Genomic DNA, 21,173 nt, shown 5'->3' with positions numbered 1-21,173 from the left:
TGCTAACTTTTGCGAAAATGGCATTAAGTCTTTCATATTGCACGAAAATTTGAGTCAAACATTCCATATAATGCACAAAAATTTTTAAGACGATTCGTCAATTAGTTTAAATTTTATTCAATTTGTTTTTTCGCAATGCTATTGTTCAGAAAATAATAATGACATAGCAATTCTGTGGAAACCACATGCAAGAATAATAGTTATATTTTTAAAGTATTGAAAAAAATCAATAAAAAGTCGTTTTTATCACTCCGAAAAAAGTTTAGTAAAATAGAGTCATTTTTGGCTTCTAAACAATTTGAATAACTTTTATTGCTGGAATCGAATCTTATTATTGTATGTATTAACAATATAGATATGCAAAGTCCGCAGATAGTGTGCTACTTTTTTTATAAACAAAATGGTGCCCGAAAATCGTGTTTTTTTCAATGTTTGCCCTATAACTCCAAAGATTTTAACTTTAGACCAAAAACATCCAAATAAAAATTCACCGCAATTAAATTCTGCATAAAGACGTGTTTTTTCGATTTACTTCGACGAAAACTTTCTCCGGAAAAACCGGGTTTTTCCAACAAAATCTTTAATTTTCAACTAAACTTTTAGATAAGTAGTTGTTAATCAATAATTAAATAACTTGGTAATGTAAAAGCCCTTTCCGTATATATTATAATTCCAGAAGTCTATGGAAATGTAATGAACAGTTTAGCAACAATTAAAATGTTAATTAAAAATTTACGGTCACTATAATAACGACAATAATTATGATGCATAAGAATAACTGTGATTTTTTCATAAAAAGATACAATACCTATCTAATGTACTTTACAGAATTGAAATTGGACTATTTAAGCGGCCTCAGGAATATTTTAAAATTATAAACAATTTTTTGGTTTATAAACAAATAGAATATCTCAGAAAATGTTAAACTAAATTAAATTGTGAAAAGGGTATTCAAAAGATAGCGGCAGGACGCTTCTTTTAAAAGAAAAATCGTTTAATTATGACGAGTGGTTCCTGAGATACAACCAGTCAAAGTTGACCGGAATTTACGGCAAAGATATAAACAATAGAATCATAATTTTCAAACCACCACCTTTTTATTTTTGTCCTCTTTCTCCACACCAATTTTCATATCTTTAAAATCCTCATAACATATATTATTATAATAAAAACTATCGATAATACGTATGAAAATTGCCAAAAACAGCAAAATTCCAATCAAAAATTAGGTTGAAGAAAATGTAACCCTCAAAGTTCAAAATCGGTATACATAAAAAAATGCATTTTCTCGGCTTCCCATGGAGCAATTTCCTTCATTCTTTTTTTGTTCCCTAATAACTCGAGTAGAGCCATCGAAATAACGCATTATTAAATGTCAAACTTGCTTTTGTTTTGTTATAATAGATTAATTTATTTATAAGAACAGAAAATCACATATTTTTTCCAGTTGTAGGCTTTTTTTAGATGAACTTACTACAAGTGTACCTTTTAAAGTTAAAAACATAAATATTCTCATTTGAAAGCTATATAATTATTTAAACAATTTTTATTTAAACAAATTAAAATACTGTGTTATAATAAATAAATTAATTTATTATAACAAAAGAAAAGCAAGTTTGACATTTAATAATGCGTTAGTTCGATGGCTCTACTCGAGGTACTTGGGACCAAAAAAAGAATGAAAGAAATTGCTCCATGGGAAGCCGAGAAAATGCATTTTTTTAACGTATACCGATTTTGAACTTTGAGGGTTACATTTTCTCCAACCTAATTTTTGATTGGAATTTTGCTATTTTTGGCAATTTTCACACGTATTATCGATAGTTTTTATTATAATAATATATGTTATGAGGATTTTAAAGATATGAAAATTGGTGTGGAGAAAGAGGACAAAAATAAAAAGGTGATGGTTTGAAAATTATGATCCTATAGTTTATATCTTTGCCGTAAATTTCGGTCAAATTTGACCGGTTGTATCTCAGGAACTGCTCGTCATAATTAAACGTTTTTTCTTTTAAAAGAAGCGTCCTGCCGCTGTCTTTCGAATACCGTTTTCACAATTTTCATCGGCTTCTGGAATTATAATATATACGGAAAGGGCTTTTACGTTACCATGTTCTTTAATTATTGATTAACAACTACTTATCTAAAAGTTTAGTTGAAAATTAAAGATTTTGCGGGAAAAACCCGGTTTTTCCGGGGAAATTTTCGTCGAAGTAAATCGGAAAGAACACGTCTCTATGCAGAATTTAATTGCGGTGAACTTTTATTTAGGTGTTATTGGTCTAGAGTTAAAATCTTTGGAGTTATAGAGCAAAAATTGAAAAAAACACGATTTTCGGGCGCCATTTTGTTTATAAAAAAAGTAGCACACTATCTGCGGACTTTGCATATCTATATTATTAATATATACAATCATAAGATTCGATTCCAGCAATAAAATTGCTGGTAAATAACTTTTCCCAAAAATGGCCGATTCTCCGATAATCAGCCCAGACTATTTGTTAATATTGACTATACAGTAAATCTACTTTAGGATTTCAAAAGCTGGTATTTTTATACGAATTTTCAGAAAAAAACTTTTTGCTTAGGTTAATTAGGTTCAAAGTTAGCCACTTTTATTATTTAATTCGCAGTTACTTCGATATACATCAAATTCTCCTGTAACAGTGTTAGTTACCATACTACTCCGAAACGGCTTGGCTGATTTTTATAAAATTTTACACGTTTATCCTGTAGGACGTTGAAGTGGATTTAATCTATTTTTGATACCCATAAGTTATAAGGGGGTTGCCCCCCTGAATTTTTTTTTATTTTTTTGGACAAAATGTTCTACCTTAATTTTATATGATGTAGAATTGAAAAATACATACAACCCCTAATTTTCACTCTTCTATCACCAACCCCTATTTGTTAATAGCCATCTATATATTTACATCTATAAAATTCTCCTGCCACAGTGTTAGTTTACATACTCCTCCGAGACCGCTTGACCGATTTTTATGAAATTATATACAAGATGTCCCGGAAAATAGTGCGTTCCTTAAAGGTATGGGTAGAAGGCACCATGTAGAATAAAATACTCTTATAACATTTTTTCTAAATGCAACCGTTTGACCAAAAAATTAAAATACATTTTGGTATGCAAATTTAAATCTGACAACTATGTGCGGTACGCAAATTTAAGCATAGACAGTCCCATGTAAATAGATAGAAGACTAGAAGACAGATAGTAAACAGATAGTTTTAAAGAATCCTGTTTAGTGTCAATGCCGAAAATGTTTTCGAATCGTGAGTGTATTACCTATTATGTTATTATGTTGATTATTTATGGCAGAACACTAAATGGAGAGGCATACTATAATTAATTTCTTTCAAAATGTTTTGCCGGTATTTCTCGTCGCATGAATGGTGTTTGTGAAAGTGGGATACTTGGAACATCTATTCGGTATAATAATTATTTTCAAGTAAGTACAACTTAATTATTTCAGCTCACAAGTTAAACAAATTACTGAGACATTATCTGGTGTATTTAAGTTCCACTGTAAACTATGGAATTCAGTTAAAGCCCTCAGCATTTAACACACCTAAATACATAAATACCTAAATACTAAATACATAATACTAGTTCAGTTAAAAGATGTGTTTTTATGTTAAAGGCTGTTTAATTCGTTTAAAATTATGCTTACTATTTGGTTGGATTATTTTAAATACAAATCACAATCATAAACGAGTTCTTATTATGTGTTATTATTCCGTAGTGCGTACGATGTTGCCAGTTTATTAAAATTTCCAAACATTAAAATACAGGTATATGGAAAACAATGTTATCTTTTTTTTTGGAAACGGTTAACTTTAGAAAAAAATGGTATAGGACTTTTTTGTTCTAAATTGTGTATTCTCTCCATACCTTAAAGGAACGCACTATTTTCCGGGACACCCTGTTTGTATATTCGGTAGGTCTTAGAATCGGTCGTAATCTATTTTTCATATCCCTGAGTGATAAGGGGACTTCCCCCTAATATTTTGTAACGTTAGGTGGGGATATGTGTACATAACGTACTCTTCAAGATTACGAGTACATACAAATTGAAAAATTTATGATCAAAATCCATCAACAAGTTCCAGCGATATTAATCGCAGCATATGTTTGCAAAATCAGTTTCATTTTTTGAGTGCACGTATTTTAGTAATTCCCCTCCACCGACCACGAATTAATTCCGTTCGGACGTCATTTTTAAAGCTTTATTAACCACTCTGTTGAGGTTCAAAGTTTACTCAAACTTTTACACATAACCTATATATCTTCAACTTCAAAATAGCTCTAGTTAGGTTGCTTAATTGTTATAAACAAAGTAGCCGCCAATTAAATAAAAAAGTGGCTAACTTTGACCTTAATTAACCTAGGCAAAAAGTTTTTCTTTGAAAATTCGTATATAAATACCAGTTTTTCAAATTCCATTGTAGTTTTAGCCTACAGTCAATATTAACAAAGTTATTCAAATTGTTTATAAGCCAAAAATGACTCTATTTTAGTAAAATGTTTTCTGAGTGATAAAAATTACTTTTTAATGATTTCTTTAAATGCGTTGAAAATATGACTATTTTTCTTTCATGTTGTTTTCAAAGAATTGCTGTATCATTATTATTTTCTGAACAATAACATTGCGAAAAAAAGCTCTTTGGGATAAACAAATTGAATAAAATTTAAACTAATTGACGCATCGTCTTAAAAGTTTTTGTGCATTGTATGGACTGTTTGACTCAACTTTTCATGCAATATGAAAGTCCTAAATTCATTTTCGCAAAAGTTATAGCAAATTTTTTATTTTCGAAATTTTAGTTTTATTTTGCAATATCCGAAGCAACAGATAATCGGACCAAAATTCAAAAAACGCTATTTTAAACCTTGGCTCATCTACTAGAAGAAAAATTTTATAAATAAGACATTTAATTACCCTATTTTTACCTGTAGCGATTTAAACGAAAAAACTCTCATTTTTGACCCTTGTTTGTTAAAAACTAAATTTCTCGTCCAAACTGTGACGGGCATTTTTGTATTTATAATGTATTAGGTATATAGTACCCAAAACACCCATTTGCAACCTGGCTGCTCAAGTGTCCCGAACATACATTTCCCTGGTGTATAAACTTTAACAGAAATAACAGAATTGAATAGCTGAAAAATAAATCTAAACATACTATACAACACGTGCAAGTCATTAAAAATCTATACCATACCATTCCATTTATAAATTTCGCATCAAATAACATTCCATATAGGTAATAATTATTTTATTTTCTTTAATATACATTAACAAAATATTTTAAAATCAGTATTCTTTAACTGACTTAATAAAAAGTCGTCTTTTTTAGTCTACGAATATTTAACATTCCGCATATGAATTTCGCACCAAATAACATTCCAAATACTATAATTATTGTTTTATTTTTATTTAATAATACATTAACCAGTATTTTAGTCAATCTCCTTTTAACTGACTCTATGAAAAGTGTCTTTTTCGGTCTACGAATATTTAACATTCCGTATATGCGTTTGGCACCTCGCCGCGTATTGGTTGAAATATGACCGCGTGCTGCAAAGAACCAATAGAAAACTCCTAGGTGCCAAATACATATACGGAATGGTTAGATGCTCTCCGTGGTGGTCATGTTTGATATCATTCGATAGATTTTTGAAAAATATTAAACACATTTTTTAGTTTTTTGATCTGACGTTCATTTTTTCACCCATTTTCTTATGCCCCGCCCAAATTCTCAGATTTTTAAATATTTCTGCATGGGCGCGGCCCAAAATAGCGACAACTCTACCTTATCGGTAATAGTCTACGAGATGTGCACAATAAATTGAAGGTGAAATTGCAAAAGAAATTATGTATGTCTTTGTACTCCTTTTATAATGCTTAAAAAATTACGGAATCGGGATTTCATTACATATTTTTTTTATAATTCTCGTATCAAAGGTGCGCGTGAAGTTAGGCATGTTAATGACAATTGCGATTTTGGGGTCGACCTGTTCTGCATGTTATCATGCAGACTTACCTTATCTTAATCTGACGATTTCGGGTTCTCTTGTGAGTGATTTTTTTCGGACCCATTTGACGAACTTCCCTATATTAAGAGTAAAGTAGCTTTATATTTCACAATATAGAAAAGTGTTATTAAATTTCACAATTTGGAGAAAAATGGCCAGTAGTATTAGATAGACTGCTATTGAACTACTTGGGAAAACGTCAGGAAAAAAGTTTGAGGATAAAGAGACTTGGTGGTGGTCAAACGAAGTACAACGAAAAATAAAAGAGAAGGGAAAATTATATAAAAAGTGGCAAGAAACCAGATCCGACACAGATCTTCAAAACTAAATGGTGGCGAAAAAGGAATTGAAAGTAGCAGTAGCAAAAGCCAAAGCAGAAGCGTATTCAAACCTATTCGATCAACTTGATACCAGGGAAGGCGAAACGAAGATATATAAAATAGCCAAACAGAGAGCAAAGAAAGCAAAAGATTTTAATCAGATTAGATGTATCCGAGATGATAATAATAAAATACTAGTTCACGAAAAGGATGTCAAAAAGAGATGGAGAAAGTACTTTGACAGCTTATTAAATGAAGAATTTGGCAGACAGCATGTAGAGTCAACGGAGACAGTAGCAGCAATAGTCACAAAAGTAACAAACGAGGAAGTGGCTCAAGCGCTTCAAAAAATAAAGAAAGGAAAATCGGTAGAACCAGATGATATTCCTGGGGAAGTATGGAGAGCATTTGGAGAGACAGGAACAAGGTGGCTAGCAGGTTTATTTAATAGAATTATGGAAGTTGGACAAATGCCAGACGAATGGAGAAGCAGTATACTAGTACCTGTCTACAAAAACAAGGAAGATATACAACAATGTACAAACTACAGGGCTATAAAACTGCTTAGCCACACCATGAAAATATTGGAAAGAGTAATTGATAGACGGATACGTGAAGAGACCGAAATATCCGAGAATCAGTTTGGCTTTATGCAGGGTAGATCAACAAGAGATGCAATTTTCATTATAAGGCAGTTGATGGAAAAATACAGGAGTAAAGAAACAAACGCTCATATGGTATTCATTGATCTTGAGAAAGCAGATGATAGAGTTCCTCGAGATATTCTGTGGTGGGCACTCAATAAGAAAGGAGTCCCTGGTGAATATGTAAAGATTGTGAGGGATATGTATGAGGGAGTAACGACTAGTGTTAGGACAGGTGTGGGAGAGACTGATAAATTTCATGTGAAAGTAGGATTGCACCAAGGCTCGGTGCTTAGTCCGTATTTATTCTCATTAGTTTTGGACCACATAACAGCGAAACTACAGAGTAACATTCCATGGTGCTTAAAGTATGCTGATGATGTGTTAGTAGGAAATAGTGAAAGAGACTTAGAACAAAAACTGGAACAGTGGAAACAAGTTCTGGGGGAAAAAGGTTTAAAACTTAGTAGGACAAAGACAGAGTATTTGCAATGTCCATTTAAAGATGGAGTTACTACAAATAAAATAGTATGTTTGGATGGTGAAGTGATTGTAAAAAGCAATAGTTTTATGTACCTAGGATCGGTATTACAGAGTAATGGAGAAATATATGGAGATGCATGCAGTAGAATTAGGGCTGGATGGATGAAGTGGAAATAAGCGAGTGGTGTGTTGTGTGACAGAAAAATTCCAATAAAGCTGAAGGGAAAATTCTATAAAACAGCCATAAGACCTGCTATGATGTACGGAACTGAATGTTGGGCAGTGAAAAAGAAAGAGGAACAACGAATGCATGTGGCGGAAATGAGAATGCTTAGATGGATGAATGGAGTGACAAAAAAGGATAAAATTAAAAATGAGTATATTGGGAGAAGTCTAGGTGTGGCACCAATTGATGCCAAAATGAGACAGCATAGGTTGAGATGGTGTGGTCACGTTCAACGTCGAGACGCTAATCACCCAATACGAAGAATTGCTGAAGTGCAGATTCCTGGAAGGAGTAGGAGAGGAAGACCAAAGAAGACGTGGGGGGAGACGATTAGGCAGGACATGTTGGTAAAGGGGATTAATATTGATATGACCCAAGATAGAATTGTATGGAGAAATGCAATTAGGGAAGCCGACCCCGCATAGGGATAAGGCAAAGAGAATGATGATGATGAGAAAAGTGTTATTAAAAAGAGTTATTTTAAATTAAGGGTTATGTTATGTTATAATATGCAATTATATTCTTTTAATTGAAAAAAATTTTAAAAAAATTTCTCAAATTACGGATACCCTTCGATATCCTACGGATATCTTGTTTAAAAACAGTGCTAGAATTTTTTGCAGTACACCATTTTAAAGTAAATAAAATAATCTTTTTTTTTATTCCACAACGTATATACCTAAATGTATAAGAAAAAGAATCATAATGAGAAATTTAAAAAATAATTATTAAAAATATAAAAAATCATTAAAAGTATAAAAGCTTGAAAAAGCATAACTTGCTTAAAAGAGCCGTACAGCCTTATACAATAGACCATTTTAAAGGTTATTGGCTTCTCTTTCTACTAAATTTACCATTGCATATACCTTGAATGCGTAGAAAAAAGTTAGAGAACAATGTTTGCGAAATAATGGGGAAAATGGCCTAAAAATGCTGTGAGCGGCGAACTTTGAAAAATTCTATTTCGGAAACTGTAAATCCTAGACTTTTACCAAACTCTTTTAAAGAGGAAGGATGGAAGTTATTTTTCGCTGAAGCAATGCCTGTACCGATATCTCTGTGGAAAAAAGTTATGGGACAAAAAAACAAAATTGCTTTCGTTCGTTTTTTTTCTTACTTTTCTTTTGGATATATTTTTGTAAAAAAAAACAATATTTCACTTTAAAATGTGATATTTCGATAGTAAATTTAACCTGGCACAATTTTCCTGTAGACGTGTTTGTACCAAAAGTGCATAGAACTCACCTTAATTCACCCTGTGCCTAGGGACTAATTCACCTCTTTCTCAAAAACGCACACATTTAAATGGTAGCACTCCTCGGTTTTTTCAAATTTAGAGGTCCATTGACCATATGAGACGATAAAATCACGTTAACGTTGTAGTTCCTTTTAGCTCTCTCATGTTGAACATAATGAATAGCCTAGTATTGATATGCCTTTTTCCCGTCCTTTAAGTGTTCTTCTCATAATATGCTCCCCATATATATATTGAATAATTGGGGAGATAGTGTACATCCGTGTCTGACACCCCGTTCTGGATGAAATTCGTTTGAAAGTGTGTCAAGCACTTTCGTTTGAAAGTGTGTGTTCATATAGTTCAGTTCAGCAGTTCAGTTCGGTTCTAGCTTTGCTATGTCTATTGTTATATAATATTGATTGTAATTAACTCTAAGGTAGAAAATATTAGTATTAAACTTTAATTGTTGTTATATGATTTTAGGCAGCGATGCAACTACTCGTTAATTCTCCAAGTAAACAAAAAGAATTTAACAGGCAAAATTCTCAACGAAGGATGCATCACAATATACCTCACAGGTTTGTTGATTTTTTTGTTTAACACAGTTTTTGACAAATGTCTTCATAATTGATGTAAACTTTATAAGCTACACTGACCGGCCTAAAAAAGGGCCACCCCACAAAATGGGTCATATTTAATGTCTCGAATTTCCTAAACCTGTTGTCCGATTTAAGTGATTTTTATAATATTATAAAGCCTTATTCTTTAATAATATTGTTGCTAGACAGGTAAATTATTATTAAATTGGAAAAAATCCTTTGTAAAAGGTATACAATTTTTTATTAAAATCCCTTTAAAGGGCTACATCACAACAAAACGTTTTCGATTTTTATAAAAAATCATCATCAGTGTTAGATAAACTGGATGCTAGCTGAGCCGCAAAAGAAAAATATCGGGGTAAAAACCCTTTAAATATAATATAGATGCGTTAAAAATGCATACTTTAATAAAAAGCCTTATGATGGTCACATGGCAACTAGGATAATGCCCTAAGGTAATGTATTGAAATTTCCCAACACGTGGGATCCAAATTGAGTTGTTTACATTTCAATGACTTAATGGCAACTGTCTTTAATGACTTAATGGCAGTTGCCATTAAGTCATTGAAATGTAAACAACTCAATTTGGATCCCACGTATTGGGAAATTGCAATACATTACCTTAGGGCATTATCCTAGTTGCCATGTGACCATCATAAGGCTTTTTATTAAAGTATGCACTTTTAACGCATCTATATTATATTTAAAGGGTTTTTACCCTGATACTTTTCTTTTGTGGCTCAGCTAGCATCCAGTTTATCTAACACTGATGATGATTTTTTATAAAAATCGGAAACGTTTTGTTGTGATGTAGCCCTTTAAAGGGATTTTAATAAAAAAAAATTTATACCTTTTACAAAGGATTTTTTCCAATTTTGTGATTGATTGTATACAGCTACAGGAAAAACATTTTCTTTTCCTTGTGGATTTTGTAAATTATTATTGTACACCGGGTGTATCAATCAAACTGTGTTTTTTCTCAAAGTTCGCCACACTCTGTGGAATATTCTAGCATTTATAAAATACTGAAATTAAAGTCCGACTCTGGCCTCAGGTTTTCTTAACATTCTGTTTTTTGATTCATTCGCTTATGTTGGATAACAAAAAAGTTAGGTACTTTTTGACATACAATTAAGAATTTTATATTCACCATTGGCGTGCATGCGGGTAATATTACCCGTCATATTACCCGTATGCGCGCCAATGGAGAATATAAAATTCTTAATTGCATATCAAAAAATGTGCAATAACTGTCTCTTAAAACCTACCAAATTTCATTTGCATACCTCAACCGGTTTTTAGAGCAGTAAATAAATCGTTAGTTTGTAATAAAAATTTCAACATCCCTTATCTCGGAAACGAAGCATTTGCGGACATACGTTTATAAATCAAAGTATCATTATTTTTTCATGCAGAATTACCTCTTAAAGTTTGCCATACTTATTTAAAAACACCCTGTATTGACGAAAAACAAGGCTAGTTGTTAAAGTACCTAACTTTTTTATTATATAACGTAAGCGAATCAATCAAAAAACAGAATGTTAAGAAAACCTGAGGCTATAATTGGGGTTTAATTTCAGTATTTTATAAATGCTATTCCACCGGATGTGGTGAACTTTGAGAAAAAACACAGTTTGATTGGTACACTTGGTATACAATGATAATTTACCTGTGTGGCAACAATATTATTACAGCGACATTGTTAAAGAATAAGGCTTTATAATATTAAAAAAAAATCACTTAAATCGGACAACAGGTTTAGGAAATTCGAGACATCAAAAATGACCCATTTTGTGGGGTGGCCGTTTTTGTGCCGGTCAGCGTATTTACCCTGATCCGTTTTTTCTTAAAGTTTTGTGGACAGTTATGTAAGCGGCGAAATAGAAGACAATTTATTATAAAGCGTGTATGATCATCTATCATTAATCAGCGATAGTCGGCATTAGTCGGCGACATAACCAAGCGAAGCAACTTTCGAAGTTCAATATGAATTTGAAAGCCGTTTTTGAAGATCGAATCAGTCAAATATCTTTCATATAAAATTCAGCCATAATTTGTATATTAGCCACGATATAATATATTGTGATATGTAAATTGTCAACATCCGCACTTTACTAAAAGTCACAGTTAGAATGCGGTGCAGTAGCAGGTAGCATACAGTTAAGTCCAGGGTTCTTTACACGTGCGTCATTAATAACTGGTGAGATAAAACACATACTCTTTATCTAGCATCATTGTCGTCCACGCATGAAACTAAAGATAAACCAAGTACCGCCTGTTATTAAGTAAAGACACATGTTATTTTTATAAACACTCTAGACTCAGTACATCGAAAAGAGATGGGTACAAAAAAGACGATTGGGGACGATTTCAGATTTTAAGTACAATTTGTGATGTTTCTGGTTTGTTTGCTTGTCCCTGTCAGTTTGTCAGACTTTTTGTTGTTTTTCGGTCTGTTTTTGCGTTTAGAAGTTATTTATATTAAGGCCATGGGTACGTAATTCGCAAATATTTTACGGCTATCCCTACTTTTTCTGTCTTTACACGGCAAATTACGTGTAGTAAAATTCACACTGGTATGGATATGTAAACATTACTAGAATGTCATTCTACTTGAAAATGTCATCATTCATCATTAACTTAAAGAGATTGCTTTTGAATGTTCTTGGATAACTGTTATTTGTATAATTGCAAATTATTAATTCAGTTATTAAATGTGATAATTTTTCACTAACTATGTATTCAATGATTGTAATAATTTATATGTACAACAAAAACTAATACTCAATCGAGAAAAGAGGAAAAGTGTTAAAGTGATTTTTTAATAATATATTGTTACTATGGAACGCTTACAATTTTGAACATCTTTAATAACAAAATACTTGGATCACAGAATATATTATCTTGATGTATTCTCTGCTTGGATCTTCCACAAATAATACACAATAAATAACTTTTTATTAAGTTCACGTCTTAAATCAATTATTTGTCAAATACATTATATACATATCAATATTATTTAATCAACAACTCAAAATATTCCCGATGCATGTCAAATATTTAAAATTTTCACTGATTGTCACTGTCTGACTGACAATATGCTGACAATATTTTATTCGACTGAGTGCGTTGTAAGACAAAGATAGATTTGGAAAATATTACCACGGACATGGTGTCCATTTTTTTCGAATCCTGAAAAAACTAATAAATACTTTTAAAAAATTTAAACGCAGAATGAAAGACTAAATTATTATCGAGGGCCGAAAGTCCCTTAGAATAAATAAAAAGTTTATTTTGAATGAGATATTTGAAATTAAAAATCACACTAAATTTTCTCTTAGTTTTTCACTTCTGTAACTTATTAAAATGAACATTATAGAAGTTCTCAGGGACTTTCAGCCCTCACTAATAACGTAATCTTTCATTCTGCGTTTAAATTTTTCAAAAATACTTATTAGTTTTCTCAGGAGTCGAAAAAAATTAATCCCCATTTGAATAGCATTGCAGCCGAAAATACGTACCCATGCCCTTAAACAAACAGTACTTATTTTCACAACCAATTTTATACTGGAATTTGAAATTTTATGGTAAGTGTATTTTATTTTGCAATTAATTAACATACGAAGTTAACCTCATTCACAGTCAAGGAATGGTTTTGTTGACGTTTCCGTAAAAGTCAAAGAAATAACAAAATCAAAATATTTTATTTTCAAATATTTATATTATAACAATGATATTAAAAGAATTTATTAAGCTACTCCAAATATAGTTGTAATTCTGCACCAAAAGTTTAAGTTTTATTTATTTGATAACGTAAAATTTTATAATATAATCCGTGATCGAAGCAGTAGCCACTTTTTGTCACTTGCTGTTGCGTGGAATAGATTTCCGACTTATTTGGTATGCTTTAAATGATGACGCACGGGTAAAGAATCATAGACTTACCTGTAGACATATATTTCTTACGGGAGAACGTCCGGTTTGCCCCAAGCGGCGCATCAGTACTGGTGATTTCTCAGTCTATCGCCAAACTACCATGGACCTACCACTGTGCCGACATGAGCGGCATCGCTGCGCGTCGTAAGACCAACACTGCATTCTAACTGTGGATTCTACTTTAGCCGTAACAAAATGTGCATTTATATTTTTTAAATTTTCTTTTTAGGTTCGAATCTAAATTTAGCAGATCATCGACCAAATGTTCCGGATGCTCAGAACCTATTTCTCTCGGACGTACTGTAGCAGTTTGTTCTGAATGTACTCTCCATGTTCATATGGAATGTAAATCAGACGTTCAAAATACTTGTGGCCTGCCCGCGGTTTATGCTAGACATTATAAAGAAAGCCTACCAACCAATGAAGAAAAAGTCGAGCTTAATAATTCTAAAGACGATGTAAACGTCGAGGGGTGGATTAAAGTACCCGGGTAAGTTGTAGTAGACTATATAAAACAGTGAAATAAAGAGGTTTTTTACTTAAGGCCATCGGTACATAATTCGCAAATATTTTACGGCTATCCCTACTTTTTCTGTCTGTACACGGCAAATTACGTGTAGTAAAATTCACACTGGGATGGATATGTAAACATTACTAGAATATCATTCTACTTGAAAATGTCATCATTCATCATTAACTTAAAGAGATGGCTTTTGAATGTTCTTGGATAACTGTTATTTGTATAATTGCAAATTATTAATTCAGTTAATAATGTGATTATTTCATTCATAGGAAATTCTGACCAATAAAAAGCTACATAAATCTAAATTAAATCGATTATTTTTTGATGATTTTAACTTCCAATCCTATAGTAAGATATTTGATCACGTGTTTAATTCTGTCCAATCAGATTAAAATTATACTGAGAATTATCTACTGTAGAAAATTACCGATAGAATTTTTTTATGTAGATTGTTTCTGTTTAATGGCAACCAGTTTCCTAGTTTTGACAACTGTCACATTTAAGAAAATATTCATAATATACGCATTAAAAAATAATCTTACGAATATCACACGACAGTAAGAATAAATAAAATAATGCTTCATTTTTACTCAAATTTATTGTCATTGGGTAATAGCCACTCGAGCCCTGCGGGCTCTCGTGTCTATTGCCTGACAACAAATTTTCGAAAAACTGTCGCATTATTTTCAATTTATTCTCACTCTCTTGTGATATTATACCCGATAATTTTTGATAATTTTCCATCGTCAAGTATATTACATCAGATGCCCTTCGTTGCTACGAAAAAATACATTCAGTGACATTAATGACAATTAATGTTTTAAAAATTATAAAAGTGATGACTTTCAACCATCAAATTAATATTTATAACAACTGTGTGTTTAATTGTACTAATTTGTAATTACATAAATAAATTACAATAAAATTTTGGTGCTGAACAGTTTTATTCATGAAATAATCGCAACAAATTGCACTCGATTTCTAAAATTAATATAGAATTTTTACCCTCGTGACACTTTGACATAAATTAAAACTGTCAAAGTGTCACTCGGGAAAAATTCAATAATTTTAGAGCTCTTGTGCAATTACTACTGATAATTTTTTCACTAACTATGTATTCAGTGTTTACTAAATTATTACCGAGGGCCGAAAGTCCCTTAGAATAAATAAGAAGTTTATTTTGAATGAGATATTTCAAATTAAAAATCACACTAAATTTTCTCTTAGTTTTTCATCCCTGTAACTTATTAAAATAAACATTATAGAAGTTCTCAGGGACTTTCGGCCCTCGCTAATAACGTAATCTTTCGTTCTGCGTTTAAATTTTTCAAAAATACTTAATTAGTTTTCTCAGGATTCGAAAAAAATAAATCCCCATTTGAATAGCATTGCAGCCGAAAATACGTATCCATCCTCTTAAACAATTTTAATGATAATTCAATAAAAAACATGTACGTAGCTAAATAGTTTTTAGTATTTAAATTTTATTGAATGAATGCAATGAGAAATGGCAGAAGGAATGGAAAGTTTTAAGACAATAGTGTGTTAGAAAAACGTAAAGTTAATCGCAAACATAAAATCTTTTATTTTGATGTAGCTGAAAAGGTCACTAATTGATATAATCCGAACGGCAGCTAGATTGTTGGTGAAAAGCGGGGACAAGATAGACAAGGGGTGCAACTAAGTTTTTGTAAATAAAAGGAGAAAGTTTAGACATTAGATTAAATTATGCGGTTTCAAGAAAAGGTAGACGTATATGAATAAATGGTGGGATAGTGTCGGTTACAAAGAGAATGATCTCTCATTTTGGCACTTATTTTATTTCCTTAGCCCTTGCAGCACCAACCTTTTATTAGAAACAGATAGGACCAAGGTGTGGAGGTCAATAAATGTCCACACATATATTAATCAAAAACGTGCTTCTTTATTAACCTTCGGATGACCAAGCGGGGGAAATTGTGACCCCAGCGTATGTTTTTCTTTAATAAATTCAAAAGTATTTTCAATTTTTAACTCATTATTTTTTTATTTGACTTTAATATCATTCTAGATATCCTCATATTTTGAAATAAAAAAAATTCCCCATATTTTACGAATAAAAAATATATTCCGAAGTTGATGTTTAGTAAAATAGCGTCTATTATGTGTAATTCCAAGTAGTTTTACGCTAATGACGTCGACTTTGCAAAGTAACAAGACACTTACTCACACACGACACTAATACTAATGTTGTGACTGGCTCAATGACATAAAGGCCATGCCTTAAAAAATATTTTAAATTTTTTTTTATTTTTTTGGTAATTGTCATTTTTGACCTGGGGACATTTTTGACCTGGGGTCATTTCCCCCCCCCCCCTTGGTCATCCGTGTAACAAAAAAATGTTGGTCATCGGAAGGTTAAAACTAATTTAAAAATAACACTTTTACAAATAGACGTTAGTGGAACGGTTAAAAAGATCAGATCGCAGGGTACACAAACATTTGACTCTTTGTTGTGCTTAACGCACACACACTTCTGTCATTTTGAACAAGCTATGGTTGTTTTTGCCAAATTATTGGTCTTTTCTCTTTAGATTTTGCTAATTTACAACCTCATCAGAATGCTGAGTTGAGAGAAAGAGAAGTATCTTTGTAGGCTTCTGACATGTTACATAAGAAAGCAATTGCCTTCCTTCCGTATTCTAAAGTACTCCCGGTATTCGCTCCGTGCGTGACCATGGTGGGGATACACGAAACTATGCCAGCGTCCGTAGCGGCGAAATATGACAATTTTGGCGAATAATGATTGAATAATAATTTTCTTTTCAATAGATATTTCGCTTACCTTATTTTTGCCGTTTTGACTTTTATTATTTATATTTTCATACTGACTTTCTTTCCTTCACCGATCTGGTGGTATATTCCTATCGTCATCTATTTCCATTTTGTTTTACACACATACAAAATTAATAGTTCAACAGACCCAGCTAGTTTTTTTTTTTGTTTTGATTCTGGCCTTAGTTTAAAATCTTTAGCCACGTAATTACATATAAAATTATTATTCGTTCATACAAAATTGTCCAGTATACACTTAAAAATAAAGAATAATAAAAAATAAGGCTTACAAATAACAATGTCTACTTACTATGTTAATAAATACAACTATGCTAATTATTATTATTTTTTTTACTACGATAGGAACTCAACCCGATTCAACCTCTCGGAGATTTAGAACCTCTTAGTGATTTTTTTAAAATCTTTTTTTTTAATAATTTCTTTTTTTTTAATTATTTTATTTTTATATATATATATATATACTTACTACTTAAGTTGGAATCATATGGGAAACTTTTTTATTATTAATTTTACGAAAAAAAGTTATTCTTCATAAAAAGTTCTGCATGCTCTAAAACCTAAGATTCAATCATTAGATATTAAATTTTATCAATATTATACGAGGTATGTCAAAAAATATGAATTTCGTTAGAGGGTAAAGTACCTTTATTTCTCTGAATATCGAAAATTCTTATGAAAAGTTTTTCGGAATTAAAAACTAATATCAAATATGCAATTATATGCTTCCAATCGAAAAAAAAATATATTTTCCAAACTTTTCTCAAATTTATGGATGAGTTCTTAACTTCGTTTTTATTTATTACACATAAGATAACTCTTTTATTATTACTTTTACGAAAAAAAGGTATTCTTTATAAAAATCTCTGTATGTCCTAAGCCCTAAGATGCAACCATCAGATATCACACTTTATTAATCTTATACGAGGTATGTCAAAAAATATGAATCTCACTCGGGAGTAAAGTACCTTTATTTTTCACAATATTGAAAATTGTTATTACAAAAAGTTGTTTAGAATTAAAAAATATACTTCAATATACAATTACATCCTTCTAATTGAAATATTGTGAAATATAAAGGTACTATACTCATGAGCGAAATTTATATTTTTTGACACACCTCGTATAAAATTATTAAAAGTTGATATTATCATGGTTGTATCTTAGTCTTTAGATTAGACCATGCTGAGCTTTTTATGAAGCATAACATTTTTTCGTAAAATTAATAATAAAAGAGTTATCATATTTGTAATAAATAAAAATGATGCTGGGTATTCATAAATTTGAGAAAAATTTGTAAAATATTTTTTTTTTTAATTAGAAGCATGTAATTGCATATTTGTTCTTAGTTTTTAATTCCAAACAACTTTTCATAATAAGAATTTTGGATATTCAGAGAAATAAAGGTACTTTTCCCTTGAACGAAATTCATATTTTTTGACATACCTCGTATAATATTGATAGAATATGATATTTAATGATTGAATCTTAGGTTTTAGAGTATGCAGAACTTTTTATGAAGAAAAACTTTTTTTCGTAAAATTAACAATAAAAAAGTTTCCCATATGTTTCCAACTTAAGTAAACACGCTGTATATATTTTTTTATTTTTTTTAATATTTTTTTAAATTTTTTTTATTTTTTTTAATCTTTTTTTTTTATTATTTTTTTAGTTAATGTTAAAATCTAGTACTAATAATTCACACTGTCTAATTGCTTTCGATGTACACTTAATTAATGTTAACACCGACAACTAAACTATAACGAAAAAGTGAAGAAAAACCCTTAAAATTGATATTTTCTTCAGAGAACTTCCAAATGCTTTTTAATTTGACGTTGTTTGACACTCAAACTTATTGTTTGTATGGTACTTTATTAAAAATGGTAAATAGCTATTATGTATTAACGTCAAATATGTCATATGTGTATCATATGTTTAACGTCAAATTCTGTTCGCCAAACATGTCGGGCAACTACGCTAGGTGTCGCGTCAGTCATGCACGGAGCGAATATGCCTGCGATTTTGTTGGAGAGTGCCAACTAAAGTCAGACCAAAGTGTAATATTTGTCCGTTGTTAAAACGGCAGAGGCAGTTCAAATAATGCAAAATATAAGTTCGACGTAACTGTTTACTCTCATTTACGACGTTGTTAGCCTTAAACTACCGAGCAGTCTAGATAACTGTCAGTATCATAATAACCAAGCGGAAATGGATTAAACTATACAAATGCTAATAGGGATGTTCACTAATTTTTAAATATAGTTAAATTCAATAGATTATAAGGTATATAAAAACGTAGCAATCATAAAACTGTTTAAAAATGTATATCTTTTAAGATAAATGAGTTCATAATGTTGATTTTCTTGGAGGCTAGAAAAACGGTACCCTGCAGCGAGGCTACGGTCTGTGACGTCAGCAGTCGTATCGTCTTTGATCGACGACTAGTTTTGTATACTTATTTACGAAGTATATTTGAATGTGTGGAGTTCTTTACGTATTTAATTAGTAAAAATGGAAAAAAAATAAGTGGTGTTTTATTCCTTGGTGTGTAAATACCTCTAAAAATAATTCTGACAAGATTTTTATTATAATTCCAGCTAATTTAAATCGTAAAAAGAAACGTAAAAAAGAAGTATGTATCTATCAATAAAAACCAAGCTTTTCTCTTGCGAAGATCACTTCTTTATTGTAAGTTATGGATCTTTTCCTAAATAAATGAGTTTTTAAATAAGTACATGGTCATTTTTACCCAATTTGTTTTAGATTTAAGTTAGCTTGGTTATAAAAAAATAAATTATAAAAATTCTTAATACCTACAGCCGAAAACTTCATATTTTGGACTTCTAAATATCTGTTTCTAAATATCCTTCTTCTTCTTCTTCTTCGCGCGACTAGGATTACTCCTGTTTGTCTGCCTCTTATTCGTTTCAAGTGTTGTTGACTGTACATTGTCTTTCCACCTTTCCGGCGGCCTTCCAACGGGTCTTCTGCTATACGGCTTGTTGTTTTTACAGATGTTCACTAATCTATCTGGTTCCATTCAGTTTGCATGTTCGTTCCAGTTTTTCTTTGTTGTTTTTATCCACCTGTTAATATTTTGAATTTTGCATCGTTCTCGTATACTTCTGCTGCTTTGTCTGTCTATTAATGATATGCCCGCTATTAATCTTAATACTTTCATTTCGATATTGTTGATTTGTTGTTTCGTCTTTCTTGTATCGGTCCTTGTCTCCGCTGCATATGTTAGGATAGGTCTTACTGTTGTCTTGTATACTTTTATTTTGCTTTCCGTGGTCAGATATTTGTTTCTCCATATGGTTTCTCGGAGGCAACCACTTACTCTTGCCGCTTTTGTTGCTTGTGTTGTGGTCTCTGTTCTTATATTCCTGTCACTAGTGATCTCTACTCCTAGGTAATTGAATTTCATTACTTGTTCTACAATTTTGCCGTCTATTTCTAACTTGCATCTACGCGGCTCTTTACTTATCACTATACATTTAGTTTTTTCTACTGATATTCTCATATTAAGTTTATTTGCTGTGATATTGAAATTGTTTAGCTGCCTTTGTAGGTCATCCTCGTTATCGGCAATTAGTACTGCATCATCGGCATAGCATAGTATCGTGATTTTATGCGCTCCCATGTGGTATCCATGTCGTTTTCTTACTTCGTGAATTATTTGATTCATCACCATATTGAATAACAATGGGCGGAGCGAGTCTCCTTGGCGGATTCCTCCTTTTAGTTCTATGCGTTCTGTTTCTCCTGTTGACATTATAACTTTGGTCTTGTTGTTCTTGTTAATTTCATTAATTAGCCTTATTATCTGGTGGTCTATTTGTTCAACTTGTAATAAATTTAAGAAATCATTTCGCCTCACCCTGTCAAAAGCACTTTTTAAATCTACAAAGCATATGCATGCTGGTTTTCCATATTCAATAGACTTTTCTACTATTTGCCTAATAATAAAAATTGCATCTATTGTACTGCGGTTCTTCCGGAAGCCTTGTTGTTCATCTGTCATGTTCGCTTTTTCCTCGATTTTATCTTTTATGACTGCCGTCAACAAATTTAATGTGCTGTTCATCAGACTAATGCCTCTATAATTTTCAGGATTTTTCGAGTCTGCCTTTTTGAGTATCGGTAGCAGGAGACTTTCCTTCCATTCCGCTGGTACTACTCCGATATTTATTATATCGACAAATAATTTTAGGAGCCATTTGAGTAGTGTTCCTCCTCCATATTTTACCAGTTCATTATTGATCTTATTAGGTCCAGGTGCTTTTCTATTTTTTAATTTTTTTATTCGTTCTTGTAG

At 31.4% G+C, this 21,173-nt stretch overlaps 1 protein-coding gene across 1 annotated transcript in view; it reads left to right on the top strand.

Moving 5' to 3' along the window:
• LOC114332329 (citron Rho-interacting kinase) overlaps positions 1-21,173 on the top strand; it is a 199,066-nt gene that overhangs the window by 147,933 nt on the left and 29,960 nt on the right. The window contains exons 13-14 of the mRNA XM_050648479.1: positions 9,449-9,543; positions 13,730-13,990. Coding sequence (XP_050504436.1) covers positions 9,449-9,543; positions 13,730-13,990 — 356 coding nt within the window. The remainder of the gene's footprint in view (positions 1-9,448; positions 9,544-13,729; positions 13,991-21,173) is intronic.

The sequence above is a fragment of the Diabrotica virgifera genome, chromosome 4, assembly GCF_917563875.1.
Source record: "Diabrotica virgifera virgifera chromosome 4, PGI_DIABVI_V3a".
NCBI classification, from domain to species: Eukaryota; Metazoa; Arthropoda; class Insecta; order Coleoptera; family Chrysomelidae; genus Diabrotica; species Diabrotica virgifera.
This window is presented reverse-complemented; position numbering and strand designations above follow the sequence as displayed.